Consider the following 20330-nt stretch of genomic DNA (forward strand, 5'->3'; position numbering starts at 1 on the left):
AGTGTGTAATTCAATAAAATTCTTCAATGGTGATCCTTGAAATGTTCTAACTTCATAAAAGTAGAACAGTCTGCGGGCCAGATTTGAGAAGAGTCTTCAAACTCTTCGCGGGCCGCACAAAATGACGTCGCGGGCCGGATGTGGCCCGCGGGCTGTACGTTGGGCAGCCCTGATCGAGGCTTTCAGAAGTCTGAATGGTCTAAGCGTATGACAAACAATTAATCTCTTCTGCCTACTAGTTGGCATACAAACAATATTGATCCCTGCAGAAATTTCATTAAAAATGATGCGATCTCTCGTAGCACGTAACAGTATAATTGTATCGAAATATATTTGACCAGTATTTTTATTCTTCATTCTTCAAGGCGGATAGGATATTTAGAACTTCACCAAAAACTCTGCCAATCATCCTACCAGAAAATATTCGTACGTTATATGTACATTTTGGTTGTCAGGGAAGTACTGAAATCATGGCTGGAATACTTTATTATTGGAAAAGTTGTGTATCGCAGATTTGTCATCTAAGAACAGTGTAGTGAGCAATCACGGTAAAGTCGACTCGTTTTTGTTGCCTCTTGACAGCCTTTTGCTTTCACAAAACGCGCGATCAAACGCAGGTACGAAAGAAAAATGTCAAATGAACGCAACTGACCATAAAGGCGGTTACGGTTTCGTTTATTTCTATTTTCTACGATAAGTGCAGCTTTCACTGTATGTACGTCAAATTCGACATATCAAGCAACATTAAACTATTCTTGTTGTTCATAATTGGACAATTCTGAAATCTATGTAAACTATGAACTTTTTTCCAGTTCTGCCTTTGAATAGTTCCACAAATTGAAGCGTTTTCTATCGGCTCACATCATGATCAACCAGTCCTCATAATTCTTTATAGATCTTTGTCCAATGATGGCGATTGCCAACGATTCAAAACGGATCGATATCGTTCGCTAAAGAAAATCACTGACCGGTTGACTAGTTGAACTCATATGACGTCACTTGTTTTTTACTTGATTTTTAATTACACTAACCCAAGCACACGTCAACTTTTTTCTCACCTCTTCTATATCACATTGGCAAATAGGGTTTACATTGAAGGGTTAACGAATCTCCGGTAGATGTAAGGTATTAAATGGGTTGAGTGAAAAAACGCCGAAAGCCAAAACGTCGAATGCCAAAACGTCAAAAGTACAATACGTCGAAGGGGCAAAACGTCCAAAGAACAATACGACAAAAGGAAAGAATTGAAAGGGAATGAAAATTTCTTAAAAGAATGATTCTCTTCCGAAAAAATTACTAATTTAACGTTTCGTCCTTTCGACGTTCTGTCCTTTCGACGTATTGGGATTCGACATTTTGGCATTAGACGTTTTGGCTTTCGACGGCTATTAAATGCTATCTCTTATTCGTTCTTCGTTACGTTCCAACTGGGACAGAGTCTGTTTCTCACTTGAGTATATTCAGACCAATTCCACATTCATTAACTGAAACCTTCCTTCCAAGCGTGTGCTAGAATAAGGGCGTAAGTCGCATGATCGATTTCTCTTCATCGATCCCCTCTTCTGTGAATAAAGGTGACAAGATGCAAGTTCGTCAGCATTTTTTCACTTTAGACCGCTTGGCAGCGATGCAATCTTGCGTCCTGTAGAGAAAAACTGCGGACAAACTTCCAGCTTGTCACCTTTATTCACCGAAGAGAGAATCGATGAAGAGAAATCGATCATGCGACTTACGCCCTTATTCTAGCACACGCTTGCTTTGTCAAATGACCATTTTTGCGTGTATGTATCGTGTGGCAAACACAGCGACAGGTACTCTATGCACTGGGTAGTCGATGAAATTTTCGTTCTTAAACACTAACAGTTGGCGCCAGAGGCAAAAATTATAAACAACAACCTTTCGACCGAATTAGTTTTTTTGAAACTTAATGTTGAGGAAGCATGCATCAAAATTTATTAAGAATTTTCAGGAGTTATTGTGTAATGTGCTGTTCGGAAAATCTCTAAGAAATCTTTGGCGCAAAACTTTAACACAACTTTTGAATTTCTTTCAAGAAAAATTCCTGAAAGAATCCCACCAAAAATGCTTGAAGGAGTTCATGATTTTTTTCGGATCAATCTGAAAAAATAGAAACCCTTAAGAATTACTTGGAGAAGTTCTTGAAGATTTTCTTGACATCTTTGATGAAGTTTCTGTAAGAATTTCAGGAGTAATTCGTGAAGCGATTTCAGAAAGAATGTTCGAGCAATCTTCGAAAAAAAAACCTTGTAGAAAGTTATACACCGTGAACTATCACATGACCAACCGTTTTTAATAACATTCCCGAAATCAGACAATACTTTCATGTAATCATAATCTAGTTCTCGGAGTATGTTTGTATGCTAAAGGATTCAAGGAAAAATATGTGTGGATGTGGACATGTTTAAAAGGATTTCGAGAAGATTTCTTGAGGAAATGATTATCAGTATTTCAATGGAAAGGGACAAAACGTCGAAAGGAAAATTATGCCATCATGCCCACAAAAAGGGTATCAATGTCGACTTTTCAACCTTTTGTCTCTTAATAAAACAATAAATAATTATTGAAGTACAAAATTACGAAGAAATCCAATGTTTGAATCTTTCAAAAGCCTACGCTTATTTTATAATTCCTTGTATAATGGTTGTGCTTTAAATGCTATATGTGTGTTTTGTTTGATGAACCGACTCATCATGAAACTCTATGGTTTTCTCATTAGTTCTTTTTTGAGCCTCAATGTAAATATAATTTAAATTAATTAACTCATTACGCGTGGTAAAGATGGACAAATTATAGGTGAAAGGCTCTCTCCGCGTGTGTAGTAATATGAGATGGATGGATATGGGTTATGCAAGGGGTCCGCGTGGTTTGTAGAGATTTGAATTCTAAACTTGTAACCAACTCAGTTATTGGGTCACCAAGTGGCTCGGTAGCTTAGTTGGTAAAGCGCTCGTCTAGCATACAAGAGTCCTGGGTTCAAATCCCAGCCGAGCTCATGGATTTTTTTTTCATAATTTCACCCATAATTTGTCCATCTTTACCACGCGTAATGAGTTAATTAATTTAATATCTTAGTACCTGCTACACGATAAACACATACAAAAATAGTAAATTGATAAAGAAAGCTCCCAGTTGGTCACTGTTGAAAGTGGCCATAAGAGCACTAAGCTGAGAAGCAGGTTCCATCCCAGTTTGGACACAACAACAGGAAGAATTAGAAGAAGAAGAAGAAGAACAAGAAGAACAATAAAAAGAAGATAAGAAACGCCATAAATATCGAACCAATTATGCAATCATAAACATATACTTAATCTCCTGAAAGACCCATAAATGCCACACCCCTTCCCAGAATTTCAAACACTGTGGTGTATCAAAACCAACTAAACGAACAGCAAGCAAATCTGTTGACATCAGCTCGGCTCACCCACACGACACATCACCCAGCCATGAGAGCACACTTGCTCAAATACACGCGCTAATCTTTCCCCGCAGGGCACACTGCAATTCATCACATTTGTCTAATGAAGTGCATCAAATTGAATTTATCGTACCAAACCGCTGCGCTGCTGAGTGAGTGAGCGAATGAGTGACTATACCCGAGCAGAAACGAATAACTTGCGCCTGTCTATGCATACCATGTTTTGGTATTATACCAAAATTAGGTATTGTTCAGTAATCAAGATATTGGTAACACCCCAATTTGTTTTTATTATAGTATTCAAGTAATTGTTCAAAACTATCAGTAATACCTAAGTGAGCTATCGGTAAGCTGTTGAGAACTGCTCGAGGTATTGAACTACTTTTGAAAAAGATTACTTTTATATGAAACTCCTGCATATTGAGGTATTGCAATCAATCAATCAATTAATATGCATGATATATTATTTGAGGTATTTTACCTCTTACTTGTGCAGGGCTCTCTAATACCATATTCAGAGAGTAAGTATTAGAAATTATCTGGTGCTGAAAACCTTAATTTGGTATGCTGCAACAATTTTATCTTGCTCGGGTATAGTTGAAGTCTAATGGACTTCGGGAGCATATGGGACATGCATCACGAGTCAGTCACGACATACAAGTTGCGGCATTGTGCGCGAATCAAAACCTCCCCTCGGTGTGTCAGTCGTAGAACTTGCAATCTCGACAGCGATGACTTCCAGATCAGGTTGGCGATCAGCAAGCATCGCAGATTCATGCACCGCGTAGCTTCAAATAGGAGAGATCTCTCCCACGTTCCCTTGACTCAACCGCGGCCGCCGCATTCGCCACGGGACACTTGAAACAAATAAAGTCAGTCATTCTCTGTCGTCGTCGTCGTCGTTGCCCCTTTTTGTGGGCCTTCTACATATTGCATTTGCTCGTAGATGGTGTCTTATTTGATCGCCCGTGGCTTTAGAAGAGCAATGATTTCAATTAATTTCAATAATAATTCTCTTTCTTCTCTGTCTCCGATCCCATTTACAGATGTAACGGGCATCTCGCAGAAGTGGAACAAACTCCGCCGCCGCTGTGCATCGTTCAAAACAGTCTCAGGCCCAGCGTCGCTCGATTCGGACACCAACTTTATTCTGGCCGAACATCCAGCCCACTATCAGATCATAGCGGCAGGTCCAGTTCCAGTTCAAGTTCAACAGCAACATCAGCCCCACCATCATCATCACCACCATGGTCATCATCGACATCATCACCATCACCACATTCAGCATGACCACGAGCGACATCTAGCTGATCAAGCACATTTCGCACATCTCCACGACCCAAACTGGGAACTCCGACATTCCAGCTCCAGCTCAACCTCCACATCTTCCTCCACGATTGGACCTCCTCCAATCTATGCTGCTGAAGAGTACTGGCAAATTCACGAACGAGATGTCAAACTGTGGCGGCTCGGTGCTCATCAAACATACGCCCATAGGATCCGTGTGACCCCTAATCAACGACGCAGTGCCCACAGCATCGACTGGGAGTATAACGTGCACAAATACGAAAATATGGTCGACCACACCCAAGTGTCCCCTGCTCGACTTTTCCGACACGAAAAGCTCCAGTATTATGACGAAGTATCCAGTGTTAAGAAGAAAAACTCCCTCGGTGCTAGTGAAAGTGAGAGTGGAATAAAAATTGCCAAAGAGATCAAGCTGCCTAGTCTGAAAAATTTCAAATCGGCTTCCATGCGACTGCCGGGACAGAAGTCTTCCATCAATGAGGTGCAACAACTGCTTAGAAGTAAGTTCAACCGAATACATGCCGGTCTTCGCAAAAGGCGGGCACTTTCCGTCCAAGAAGTGTTCCAAATGCCCGCGCAGACCACCCCAACGAAACCTACCTTCTACGTTCCATCACCGCTGGTCGGTGAACGAAAACCTCACAATCCATCCCGATACGAAGAGGAGCTCAACGAAGACGAAGATGGCCCTCTTAGCTTACCATACATCAACGAAAACCTCCTCAAAGTGGACGATGCCCACGTTAAACTACGAGATCGATCACTCAGCCCCCGAAAAGAACGCACCAAGACTTGGTACCGCAACATTGACCTCAGCGCAGCTCGAAAATGCGATCAGAACACTCCAAAGCCTAAACCATCCGTTCCCGTCACCGAAGACGAACAACCGGAAACGCCCAAAGAAAAACCAAACTTCGTAATCGGAGGTCGCGTGTCACTGCGCGAACGCGTCGAAAACATGAACCTCAACCGACTTCGATCGAAAACCTCCACCACCGGCCCATCGCCAAGTCCTGTCCCCAGGAAGTCCAACGAGCAGCGCAAAATCCGTCCCCGTAGCCATTCCCCGCTTAAAAACCTAAAGATCAACCTTTCCAGCATCGGAATCGGAACGCCAACCGGTGAATCGACGCCCAAACCCAAACGGGACTCGTTTGGCCTGTTTGGCCGACTGAACCGTATGATGCACGGTAGCAGTCCATCGCCGGAAAAGTCCAATCGTGTGGCGGCCAAAGATGGCACCGCCGTAAATGGAACCAGCAGCCCGGTGCGTTCGAAAGCCGACACAAGCGGAGGTGCTAACGGTTCGGCTGCCAAGGCGGGGTCTTCCGTTAGCTACAGCGGTAATGTTAGTAAACAGTCCACCATTCAGAAGCTGACCCAACTTAGCAGCGGGAATCGACGGGACTCGGCGGCGACGGCGGCCAAGGCGGAAACGAACGGCATCGAACGTGACCGGAAATCTAAGCAGGTATGTGACTTTAGTTCAGTTCGATATGATTGATGCAACTTTGCAGCTGAGGGAAAGCACGATGGACGTCGATTAATAGAAAAAGGTTACTGATAGTTGGTTCTTTGGTTTATTACTCTGAAACTTAAATAATGTTTACGCTTTATGAAACCGTTTTTAGTTTCATTTACGTAAGAATACGTGTTTTAGAAAATCGGAAAAAATAAATGAAAAAAATATATTCTTTTTAGTTGTTATTTTCAACAGTAATATTTGTATCACTTTTATTCCCTCTATGGATCATTGTTCTACCGGGTTTTAGTTTTGAAAACTTCACACGGAACAAGAAAAAAATGGATCAATATTTTCAACATTTTGATGAGGGTAACATAAACGAAAATTAATACTTAATACCTCATGACGAGGAAATTGTTTGTGATTGCTTTGTTACACTCAACGTCAAAAATGAATTTTTAACATTACGCCCCTGAAGAGGCACAGGCTGTTTTTCGGCCCTTCGAAAAATCTATTGAAATTCCCTGTCATAATGTTTTAATTCTTAGTTTTGAACATTCAATCCATTTCCCGTAGTTTTTTAACGATAATGTAAATTGAAGTAGTTGAAGGCATTTTGATTGTTTTGCTTTGCCTTAGCCCCAAAGCCGAGGTAACAGCAAAAACGTCCCCTGCTAAATGTACTTTGATTTCTACGTCAAATCAAAAGCAAACTAAAATTAATTATAACACATTTCTTTAAAAGGTAATATGTAGAGTTTCTTTGATTTTTCCAAACTTTCGCCGTCCAAAACTCTTGTTGAACACTTTTTCAATATTAGAAAAAAACGCCTCAAAACAGCTCAACACATTTTTAACTTCGTTGTACTTTGATGAGATAATTTATGTTTATATCTGTGAACAGCTAACCTAATAAGGTGTCAAACCCATACGTTGTTGCCTGAGCTTCTGTTGTTTGAGCCAAAAAAAAAACAAATACGTACTTTTGTCACCGAACTACTTTTCAGGCCTAGATGTGAAACTAGTGATCTCTCGGATGTTAACAAATGAGATGGTTACTAACATAGGCAAAAACAAAGATTTTATACCCAGATTTGATTATTTAAGTTCATATAAGCAATTTTTTTTAACCATAATACCCTTAACTCTTTAAAGTTGAGGGCAGCATTTGCAGCAATGTGGCAGCTATTTTTACATGCATCCCTGAATGTCTTTAAGGTTCTTCAAGATCACTTCTGCTTAACTACAAGCCTTGCACACTACCAAAATATCATATGATTTTATGTCTTTTGGATGCACATAAAAGAAGCGAGTCAAATGACGTAAATTTGTGCCACATTTAAAATACCATAGAGTCTGATTCGGGAAATTACGATCATATTGACATCGGTTTATGTGCTTTAACATGTTATTTTTTTTGTTCGACACATCACCAAGAACACATGTTTATGTCGATTTATCATATACCGTAAAATGGGGTGTTAAGGGATGAAAAAAAATTTCAACTCGAATTTCAACCATCTTCTAGTATGTCAATAATTGAACAAAGTACAGCCCTATATTCTCTCGTCGTGTATATCGAAAGCCAAATACAATTATGACGATCCCATGAGAGATTTCTGAGATAATAATGAATATGTGTGATTTTTGACGGAAATGCAAAATGGGGTGTTAAGGAATTTGAGTTTCGTGTAAATAAAACCATATTTTTAAACAGCAAAACATAATCTTTTGGGTCAATAACGTTGGTGCTTTCATTCAATTTCATAAGTTATGTTCAACCTTAATCAGATACTATATCAATATTATTGAACTTGGAACTCCTGCAAACGCAAACCGTTTCATTTTAACTGCTTAATTTTTCATAGTTATTAATCCTATTTGGGAACTATCAAAACATCATAAAATTGTCTTGAAATGATTTTTATACTTATATGCAACAGGATCATAACCTTAACATTTGCAGTTTACGAATCCTGTAAGCTATGCAGAGCAACTTCGTAAATAATCTATAATATAAGGATAATTTCAACAAGCTTTCAGTTTCAAAAGGGGAAATGGTCAATTTGTGTTGAAAATAAAACATTACACTAAACAAAGTATTTGCATGCAACACCCAGTGGCATAGTCGAAAAAATACCGAAGAAAAAAAGTGTTGGAGCGGAAATCTAACGCTCACTATATAACACGTAAGTGCCCGACGAGGCCGCGAAGTTTCTCAAAAAGAGCTCAGAAATGACAGAATCTATGAACAGAGAGTTACGCGAAGAGGCTTCTTTGAATGATTGTTCTCCTTCGTTTTCGAAAGAAGCCCTTATTTGTTTTGCTGGTCTGTTTGATAGCTGGACGGTTTGAAAGCTCGATAGATTTGGTTTAACTCTTCGCGCAACTTTTCATTTATAGACTCTGAGAAATGACAAAATATTATTATTGTTTACCACTTCATAGGATTACCACTAAAAGAAACAACGGCTGCAAAACCATTTTGCATTTCCAAATAAAAGAATCATTCTAACTTCCCAAACATTTTACCAGTATGTTCGAACAAGTTTTGGAAATAATATCTAGAAAAGTCCTATATTTACTTTATTTGAGATTAGACATTTTTGAAGATATTCAGTAACAAACAAAACAGAGTCCCTAACTGTTACAATGCAGTTCTACCTCACGGAGTAAGGCAAAAGTATATTACAGCATAAATCGAATAAGTTTAGTAACTTGGAAAAAGTAGAAAAGATAATCCCTTAACACCCCACGTATTTTCAAAAACAGACTTTTTTCCATAAAAAATATTAAATGTCGAAATCTAGATAAAATTTGTTACCTGCATTGTGATCTCAATTAAATATACTTATCTTCTAAGTTACTCACATATTTTTCTTAATATTGTTTCATAGTTTTGTAGTTTAATGTATTTTGCCTTAAAAATTTTAACAAAAATTTTTTGAATCGTTTTCAATATCTAGACTCCACAATACTTTATTTTATTAGACATTACCTATCACATACTGCAGTTCACAATCCTCCGAACAAATCAAGCATTTCAGATGACTGATATATCGACTTTCGACGTGCTTGTGACTTGTTAAACTTTATGGAGAAGTTCAATCCCTTAAAACCCCACGAGTCCTTAACACCCCATTTCACGGTACATCATGTGTCATTAAGTCATACTGTGAATCACGTCCACAGTAATTTTCATTTTTTTTTAAAGTGCACCACAGATCACTCAAGTCCAAGCAACATCAGGCCCATTCACATATTTCATAACGCTGAAGGGGTGGGTGGGTGTCTTCAAGATGTTACAGGTCATACAAAATTCGGAAAATATTCTTACAAAATGCGTTATAAGTGGGTGGGTAGATGTTGAAAATAGCCATTTTTGGCGTTATGAAATTTGTGAATAAACCCAATGGTCTGTTAAGGCAAAGTACCCCGTCATTCGTTGATATTGCAGCTCGTAATTTCAAAGTAATAAAACTCAGTCCTCATATTGATCCAGAAAAGTAGCACCATATGCGCTGACATGCAGAAACTATGGTGATACTTTTTCAAATGCGTCAGTGCATTACCAACTGATTTTTATTAATTCGAAATTGTTACATGTTTAGCAACAATCATCAACAACGCGTCCCGTGACGCATCAATACCCGGACACTTAAGCAAGACATTTGCAAACACTATTTTCACTATGTTTTCTTCAAATTTAGATGAAGTTCAATTATGCTACTAACAGTCTTACAGCAAATCTTGGGAGTAATGATAAATTTCATGGTAAAAACTACTATAAGGAATTAAATTCGGTTTAACAATGTAGTATATCTTGTCCTTAAATCCGGACATCTGAAGCAAGCTTTGGCTTTAACTCCGGACACTACTGAATCAAAATCCGGACAACAGCATTTTAACATTGAAAACTCGAAAATCAATTCATAAAACATGACACAACTCTCAACTCAACAGTCATACGAATTTCTACCTTACATGGGCGTCAGAATATTTTACAGAGCTATTTATAAGCGAATTTATGCCATGAAACTAACGGCATCTTTTTAATAATTCAGAACACGCTTCTACATAAAGGCATTTTACAAATATTCACACACGCAGGCAGAACACAGGGTTTTAGTAAGATGTCCGGATTTAACGTCACTTGCACATAATTCCGGACAGCAGTTATTACCACAAATGTTATCAGATTGTTAAATTATCACTTTATTCATTTTTATGATGGAAAAGTTGCCAAAACATATAGATTTTACTAGTCATCATCAATTACACGTTATGGTACTTTTGCGTGAATGATAAGCACTTGAGCTTGCACTGTAGAAGAATGACGTTTTTCTTCTATTATTCATTTAGCAATGGTAACTAGATTATAAACGATAGTAAAATAATCAGCATTATTATAAGTTGAAATTATCCGGATATTGGTCCGGATTTTAATTCACCACGGTACAAATTTCAATAACGGCCTACTTCCCCTTGAATGTTAAGTCCAACCTTGTTATTTCTCAGCCCTTGAGTTTATCTAGCGTTAGAGGTTAGATACTAGATGGGCTACAATCCGCTACGTTGAATCTACGCCGATTGGATAACTCTCCTCCACTGGACTCGTTTCTAAGCCAATCGCTTCCAGTCGCCCTGAACGTTAAGTGTCCTTAGGGAGGGCTGAAATCGTCAACACGACTAACTTCAATCCAGAATCGTCAACGAACACATTTTTCTTCATTTCGTTCGCTCCCCTATCTCGCAAGAAGAAGGCGTTTGTTGTATATTCGCTTGTATTCACAATTGAACCCGCTCTCCTCAAGATACAAAAATAGCTCTGTAGGTAGCCGCGTGGAGCCGACGATTCAGAGATCGTTTGTATGAATCCTGATTCATATTTTAGTCGGCTCAGACCTCCGGAATGAAGATTCGACAATAACGAAGGATGCTTAGGGTAACCAATATATTTTGGACCCCTATATATTTTGGACCCCCTGAGCCATTTTCCTGCGAATTTCCCAGTTTAAACCGAAATACTTTGTCGCCAAACGATAAAAAATGCCGGGGGTCCAAAATATATACTTTGAGGGTCCAAAATGTATTGGTGTGTCCAAAATAATGAAAAACAGGGCTTCCCAGTTCAATTATTATCGACGGTTTTTGGATCCTACATGACCGTAGGGGCATTTTTATCTCCATTTTGGCATGTTCTTTGAATTGGTTACGCTGTGCAATTAATCAATTGGAAAAAAAACTAAAACAACTTCCTTAGGGGGTCCAAAATGCGATGCGACGACCTCTTTTAACGTCCATGATTCACGGCCGTATACACTCCCGTGCAAAAGTTTGGGTTAACCCCCTAAAAAATATACAAAAGTGTTCTGTCCATATCTCTGTGATTACACGTCCAATTGAAACTTTTTAAGCCACATTCGAAAGGCAAAGAGTTATTCTTACTTCGTACGTATTTTTCCAAAAACATTTTTAGAATTTTATATATTAAACTTTTACTTAAAGTTATTCATATCTAATTTCCTAAGCATTGGATCGATCAAAATTTTAAATCAAAGTGTCATTAGAATCGTAATCTTATATTCTTTAAAGAGACCCCACGAAATTTTGGCGAAAAAGCCTGAAAGTATTCAAAATCAATGAAACAGTTAGTCAAGTCATAGTGCAAAAGTTTGGGTTCACCCCTCAGTATGATGCAAATCGTGCAAAAGTTTGCGATGATACCGCCTCTTCGCACGCCTGCTCCTCTAATAGTTCCTTCGAGGGCAATATTGAACGAATGGTTCGAAAGTCATTTCCTTGCTTCAATCCATCTAAAGTTACGAAGAAGGTCGAAATTTAATCCGCAACCTGCACACTTGATTTCGATCCATCTAACGATGCACGAATCAGTCTTATCAGTTTCGTCGGAAAACCATGTTCTATCATTATCAGCCATAACTCATTTCTCCTCACTGAATCGTACGCCGCCTTGAAATCAATAAACTGATGATAAGTCTGCAAGTTGTATTCCTGAAGCATATCAAGGATTTGTCGCAAGGTGAACATTTGATCCGTTGTTGATCGGCCCTCATGAAAACCACTTGAAAAAAAACTTGGTATTCACCGACGAAAAACTCCTCAAGTGGCCGCAATCTGAACAGAATACGTGACATTATTTTGTACGTCGAATTGAGAAGCTTTATTCCTCCGTATTTTTTTTTATTTATTTATTTATTTATTTATTGTTATTCATATCCATGTCCCATATCCTTAACGGAGTACGGTGCAATAGTTCGTACAGCTGCATGTCCCATATCCTTAACGGAGTACGGTGCAATAGTTCGTACAGCTGCTCACTACCTTGCTTGAAAAGTTCGGCCAGGAGCTCGTCTTTTCCAGCAGCCTTACTGTTCTTCAACTCTCTGATTGCCTTTTTAACCTTAACTAGCGTGGGGGACGCCACAGCTTGTTCATCGTCGCTGATGGATAATCTGTTCTCAAACGCACTGGTGTTCTCTCCGTTCAACAAATGGTCAAAGTGTTCTTTCCACCTGGCAGCCACGTCTGTCAACAAGTCTTCACGGTCATTGCACATGACAGGAGACGGCGCTGTTTTTCTCTGCACACCATTGACAGTTTCGTAATATCTCCGCATATCATTTCGTTTCATGCTGTTTTGTGCCTCAGTAATGATATCTTTTTCTTTTTCTTTCTGCTGTGGATTCTTTTCTCGGCTGCTCTCGCTGTCTTGTACCACTTTCTATTTTGTCGGGCCACAGACACTAGCATCCGGGTTCTTCTCATTCTTCATCATTCTTCTCATCTGTCACCTTTCGGCACTTCTCATGAAACCAACCGTTCCTAGATTCTGCTTGTAGGTCTGCTTTAATAACTTCCGTTTCATAGTATCTCAAGATGTTTTTTCCACATTTCGATCGCCATTGTGCTATCTATTGGCACCTGTTTACGAACGAAGGTAGATGGTGCAATTTGTCTACGCACATCATTGGTAGAAACGAAGAATTTTTGCATGTGATTTTATTCAGAGCAGTTTTTACTAGTTTGAGCTTTTTGTAGAAAAAAACTTTCCTCGTATTAGTTGATTTCGATCGATTTTGTAGTATGCTGATTTGAATTCGATGAATAAGTTTTACAACTTGTGTTCCCACAGGAATCCTGAGAGAAATTCTTGGGGTATTGCTAGTTCAATTCTTGGAAAACCAATTTTTCTATAGTTTCGAGACCGTTTTTTTTTTTTTTTTTTTAATTTATGGAAGAACCAAGGGAAAATTGATCCAAAATATTTAGGGTAATCTGTAGAGAATCTACTGGAGAAAATCTTTAAGGAATACTTGGTGTTCTCATAGAGTAATTCTTCGAAAATTCTTGGGAAGTTCACTCATTAGTTTTTGGACAGATTCTTCAAAAAAAATAATGAAATGAATTGGAGAAATCCATACAGTAATATTTGGGGAATCGTTGAAACGGATGTCGCAGAGCTTCGTAGATGATGCGGAGGAGTTTCAAGAAAAATCATATCAGGATTGTTCGAGAATCTGGAAAAACCGAGCGAAAAAATATAGCCAAATTCCTTTTCCCTAACCTCTGGAGAGATTATTGGAGAAATATCTGGAGATTTGCAGACAAAATCACTGAAAAATTCTTGTGAGAATTACTGCAATTAAGACTGAAAGCAGGCTGGGGCGAATCAAATACCTTAAATAAATTCTTTTTGTAATCAGCGAAATTTTTGAAAAGAAGGAAGGAACACACAAACCATTATAAGGAAATATTTCTGAATTGAATCGTAAAAAAAATCCTTGAAAAATCGCTTACTGAAACTTAAAACTACCTGAAGGCTCTTTGAAGAAATTGATGTTGAGATATTCTTGAATTAATCACAAATGCATTCTGATTCATTTTGTCGCCGATTTTGCATGGGATAGCAAAGATGATGTTTTCTTAACGAGTTTGGAAGGTGGTGGGATCTTTGACGGAGTCCCGAAAATAATGTTGATAAGATTGGCATTTTTCGTGAAAACATTTCAGAACGAATAGATGATAGAATGATAGAATTCTCGCTGGAATCTCTGGTGGAGTTTCGAGAGAATTCTTAGAACATATTTTGGAGGAATCTCGGAATAAAATATGATGGTTTTTAAGGAGGAATTCCTAGAGAAGATTATGGACGAATACTGAAATGCTTTAAATAGAGAACAAATCTAGAAGTTCGTGGAGGATTTTTTAGAGCAATCCTTTGAAGAGACATGAGAATTTCCCAAAGAATACTGCTGAAAGCAGAAATTTATTAGGTTTGTTTTGTAACCGGATCTCTGGAATGATTTATGAAAAATCCCTTAAGGGGCTGTCCAAGAATTACGTAAGACATGGTAATTTTTTTGGGATGAAAATTAAAAGTAAATTGTATGATGCGTAAGAAATCTCAAACACCTACACCACCCCCACCCCCCCTCACCTAGTGTTACGGCTCATATAATAATTTTAATTTTCCTTACAAAAATCGAAAGGGATCGAAAATTGACAATTTCAACGTTACGCAATAAATAAACGCTGCCTAATTTATGGAGGGATACCTGGGAAATTCCCGCAGAAATCTCGGAAAATTCTGAAGAAGGAAGAGGAATCCCTCAAAAAATTTTACGCCACAGATAGGCATGTGATCAAATTACTGGATAAATTGCTAAATCCCAGTCAAATCCTTATTTTTTTTTTAGAAAAGTGGACATAAACTTAGTGAAATTCTTGGATGAATTCCTGGCGGCGATCCTGGAGAAATTCCTGGACAAATATCTCAATTATTTCTTAAAGGAACCTCTGAAGAAAATGTTCTAGAAATTCTGTTACATTAGACATTTCACTGCGAAATTCTCTCTTTCGCTCTCCAACAAAACTTGAGAACAATGGTGCCAGTACCTGTCAACTTTGACTACTGGCACCGTTGTTTTCAGATTTCCCAAAGAAGGTAAAGAGAGCGATTTTCTGATGACGTCACCGTGCAATGGGAAATTGTCTGGAACCAGTGGTCTTTCTTCATTGAGAGTGCTTAAGCCAGAAGTTCTCCAATACGGGTACGAACGGTTACAACTCTTGATAAAATATGCCAAGAAAACCTTTTGATAAATCTCTAGAATCATTCCTGATATAATTCTTAATCGTGTTTGTAGATAATTCACTGAAAAAAAAACCTGGAGCAATATCTAGAGGAATCCCTTGCGGAAATCTTAAAATACTTCTTTTTCTTTCTGTCATTACGTCTCAACTGAGACAGGGCCTGCTTCTCAGCTTAGTTCTCTTATAATCACAGTTATTAACAAAAGGTTTTCTCTGCCGAATTACCTTTTTTGCATATGTATATTGTCTGGCAGGTCCGATGATATAGGGAATATAGTCCCTGGAAATCGAGAAAATTTCCGAGAAATCGAGAAAATTTCCGAGAAATCGAGAAAAAATCATCGACCGGCGGGATTCGAACCCACGACCCTCAGCATGGTCATTCTGAACAGCTGCACGATAATGACAAAATAATTAGAGTTATATCTGGAAGAATCCTTGAAGCTACCCATGGGGGAAATAGGGTAAAAGTACTATATTTCGACCCATGAAACCAGCATAGGAGTGAAAAACTTCTAAAAACCCTGCAAAAAATCATTAATTAATATTCAAATTTGGCAATCTAATAAAAAAACCTAATATTTATTCATGTATCGTTTCTATTCTTCTATTCTTCATTGTGTTTTTGTGATTTTTAGGGATAAATGACTTTATCTTTTTGTGCTATTTTTCGACCCATTGTTTTATTTTTGGACCCATGCATGTGCTAATTTTCGACTAATTTCGTACTAAATTGAAACAATATAATCGGTATATTGTTTGAGGAAACACTATTTTACGAAATTTTTATCAAGTTTGTGCTTATCTGAAGGGAGTGAATTTACTTTTCCTCTTTTTGAGAGCACTTGTAAAGGCAATGTGGGGAGTTTTAAACATTAATATATGTGCGAAAATTATCAATTTATTATTGAATATTCTTCGATTATTTTTCTTCTTTTTTAAATAATTATAAATAAATCGAATATTTTGTTTTGTGGTACTGTGTGATTAAGTTGTGCACTACGATATCATGATTTATGCACAACCTGTATGACAACGGAAAACCAACATTCATGGACATTAATCGATTTTTCTACCACTGAAACGATTTTACGTGGAAAAAACTACATGACATTCTTTTATTGCGATAGGATATAGTACAGCAATGGAATATTTGCATTTAATCATGTAACACCATTTTGTTTAAAACATTTATTTCATTTTATTATTTAGTAGTTCAAACAAAAAACTGAAATTCTTTTTTTAGCGCTTGACTTAGACTTATTCTTAGGCATTGATTTTATGAGCCATTTCGGTGCATTGTTTTTTATTTTTCAATTTTGCTTGATTCGTTTTGCTCCACCGTGTTCTTGTCTCTTAATTTTGGATCTTCTCATTCGCTACATCCATCTTGATCTACCAATTCACCTGGAGGATGTTTTTTAAAAAATAGTTGGGCCTTTCAGTAGTATCGAGAAACCCTTTAACATACTACGATATTGAGTCACGTTTCACTGGCCATCTCCGTCGTTGACTCATTCCGCAGTTCACAATTCAAATTCTGTCTTTTCCTCCTTTATGGCCTATCCAGGACGAAAAACGGAATGCAAATCTTAAATTGAATATACGAAGTTTCGGAATTCCATAACCGAGTTCTTGTTGACTACCTTTGATGCTGCTTGCTGGATGTCGGTATCTGCGTAGACTTGCCTGTACTGTTCTTGGCGCTGTAATATGTTAATCCATATATTTTTGATGAAATTGAAGCGGGATCAGTATATTTCTCACCATTTTTATTAAGGTGAAGATGAATCGAAGCCAAACCTCAAATTATCAAGAACACAAATTTGGAGAACCAAACATCCTCTTAAGCTGAAAACTTAATCGATTGGTCGCGGACTGGTGGTGATCAATCGATTAGCTTTTCAGCTCAAACGGGTGTTCGGTTCTCCAGATTTGTGCTCTTGAAAATTTGAGGTTTGGCTTCGATTCATCTTCACCTTAAGAACAGTTGAAGCAAGCAATTTATCTCTAAAAAAGAGGCACCACCGTTATGAACGATGTTAACTTTTGATGAAGGGTCGAAAACTAAAACACATCCTCTGCTGAAATCATGGCATGCTTTTTTGACCGATCGAAAATTGAAACCTGGTGTTTCAATTTTCGAACAATTTCAAACGCGTAATAAAATTTATTTTCGCTTATAGATGCACTAAATGCAATACAATATGCCTTAATTTGATCTCTTTTCATCAAACTTTATCTTTCAAATGTGTAGATTTTTCATCAATGGAAGAAAAAAGGACTGATTCAGACACCGAAAAATCAGATCAATCAATTTTGAATCAAAACTTAGTTATATAAATGCAATTTTTGTTCGATCATGACAGGTATAACAGTAATATCATATTCTAGTGATTTATGAATGTTTCAAAATTTTAAATACCGTCGATGGGGGTGACAATGGGTCTAGGGGGTGAGATTGGGTCAAAACGGAAAATATGTTTTGTGAAATATTTCAGCTAATAACGCTGATATTACTAAAATTAATAATTCATATGTTAGGGAACATATTATTGCACATAATTCATAACAATAAACATTTTTAGAAATAGTAGTTTTTGTTTACTACATCAATAAACGTGCATGTTGAAACTAGATAAAATTTACAACATTAAATTTCTCCTGTACAAAGTATCACGCATGTACTCTAGCCTCTATCGTTGTATTAGTAGAATGTTGAAAATCTTTTCATTACACATCACATGTATTTTCCGGAATCTGTTTGATTTTTCCACAAAAACATCATTTTTTTCGATACCATGTCTAAAACATTGAAAATGGGGGTGAGATTGGGTCAAGCAAGAACGATAGTAAATGAAATTCCAAGTCCACTTTTTTGACATTTTACGGTGCCGGGTGTTCTCTTTTTTCATTAAGATGTGTTTATTCTTTCTAAATACAGCAACTCTGAAACATCAAACAAGTCTACTTGAGTATTCCGTGCATTGAATAACAATACAACGCATTTTGACAACTTCTCAAACCAGCAACTGTATTTCGTGCGCAGCAACATCGTAAATTTTTATCAAAAGGGTGTTTTTTTTTCTAAATTTGATTATTTATCAGTGTTTTCATATTATAGAAACATCTCATGGAAGTACAAATAAGTTAGATCGCTGAAATACTGGGATTATGACGTCAACTTTTGCCTGAAATTTATTGATCGTAGAATATCGCACCGAAATTTAACTATTTGCGAAGGTTTAAAATAATCACTGTTTCAGTACACCTTTGGGGAAACTGAATGGGCTTTATAGCAATGGGGATGAAACTTTGAAGACAATTTGAGGGAAAAAACCAAGAAAATTTATGTAAACTTGACGATAAATGTTGGGTTTACATATTTTTTCTCATAGCTCTTCAATTTTCAGTATAATCTTTCTTTTAAGTGGGTTTATCATACTTGTGAAACATCTTAGATATCTTTTTGTCTTGTTTGCATCGTTTTTTGTCAATATTTTTCAGTTGTGAATGGTTTTGAAATCATATTCTCAAAAACAAGTTATTTCAATTACAGTGACCCAATGTCACCCCCTCTATGGGGTGAGATTGGGTCATTTTCCATTCACTTGTGGTGTCGCTGTGAATAAATATTTTTCTCTAAATTTTTGAACAGTTATTAATGTACCATCAAAGTACATACACACCAAACTTGAAGTTTATTGGAGTTAAATCGCAATAGTTATTCAAAAAATAAATCGCACATATCCCTTTTTGACCCATTGTCACCCCCAACGACGGTAGTAGTTTATAAAATGTTTGTTCTATCAATGGGTCGAAAATTAGCACAGGGTCGAAAATTAGATCCCTTACCCTATAGCAAGAAAATTTGGAGATGTCCACTTGAATATATTTTTGTACGGTTACCTGGACAAACTACATAAAAGGATTATAAATAAAATCTGTGTGAGACATTTTCTGGAGAATCCTTTTGCAATCCATAGACGCATTTCTCATTCTAATTATATTTCTTATTTTTTAGAACATGCCATGCTTAAAGGGGCTTCCATGTATCGTTCCTTTGCACCCTGGTATCGTCCAAAAGTCTATTCGCATTTATCTTTCCCCATTCCACCAGTCAATCAATTGTGTCTTGCAAGTTCACTGACTTTGCCAATTGTCGAATGCATTCAGACATTTCCGACAGTTACTTCTCGCTGCGCGAAGCATCCACTCGTTGCACCCATCATCGTTCGTATAGTGCAACTATGCTTGGCGGCGCACATGGCTAGAATCATTTATGAGAAACTCACCACCGCATAAGGTAAATGGCTATGCCTCCAATGTTATTCTCTGCCGGAGCAATGAACGTGCTCGGCACTTGTAATTAATAGAATTCAAACGAGATTTATTACTTTTCCCAGTTGAGAAGAAAGCAAGATCTTCGTCTTACTCCTAGAACAGTGGACGATGCGTCACTACTATGATTTAACCGTCGTTTCGGAATCATTCTTACTACTGCTCCTAAATGAGTGAATCGACTACGAGGAATTCTCTTTGCCACGAACTACGGCACCCATAGAGACCGCGTGGAGGTCTGCCCCACGGTGTACCTGAATGCGTTATTCATGAAGAAAACGTCTAAAAATTTATCATCCAGTACTCAAAAGATATAGTGTTCAAGCATCTTTTCCGTAAAATTAAAAGTATTTCAACCAGAAAATCTTTTTTTTTTTTCAATCATTCAAAATCACTCACATTACCTATTTCATCATTGCATCACATATCCGATATGTATTTTATTCGTATATTACATTAAAGCAAAGGGCGCGTTTTTCGAGTTATTGAAATGTTTCGTTTTTACGAGTTTTTTCAGGCAGTGTTTCGTTTTGGCCAATGTAAGTGTAATGGTGCATTTATTTTTTAAGTGCCATTTTGTTGCTCACTCGAGGATGGAATATTAACTGGTGAGCTCGTTTCATGCTTCTGTTTCAAATGAGTTAAATATGATGGTTTCTCCAT

At 37.5% G+C, this 20330-nt stretch overlaps 1 protein-coding gene and 1 non-coding gene across 7 annotated transcripts in view; both read left to right on the forward strand.

Moving 5' to 3' along the window:
* The window catches only part of LOC5565736 (PDZ domain-containing protein 2), a 317629-nt gene that overhangs the window by 223703 nt on the left and 73596 nt on the right, over positions 1-20330 (forward strand). For 3 of the 6 annotated variants that reach the window (XM_021855182.1, XM_021855184.1, XM_021855183.1), the window contains exon 6: positions 4483-6215. In XM_021855182.1, the coding sequence (XP_021710874.1) occupies positions 4483-6215 (1733 nt within the window). The other 3 variants (XM_021855185.1, XM_021855186.1, XM_021855181.1) reach the window with 3 other exon arrangements.
* On the forward strand, positions 2942-3013 carry Trnaa-agc. Its single transcript has one exon. It is a non-coding gene; the product is annotated as a tRNA-Ala (tRNA).

Source organism: Aedes aegypti, chromosome 3, assembly GCF_002204515.2.
Source record: "Aedes aegypti strain LVP_AGWG chromosome 3, AaegL5.0 Primary Assembly, whole genome shotgun sequence".
Classification (NCBI taxonomy): domain Eukaryota; kingdom Metazoa; phylum Arthropoda; class Insecta; order Diptera; family Culicidae; genus Aedes; species Aedes aegypti.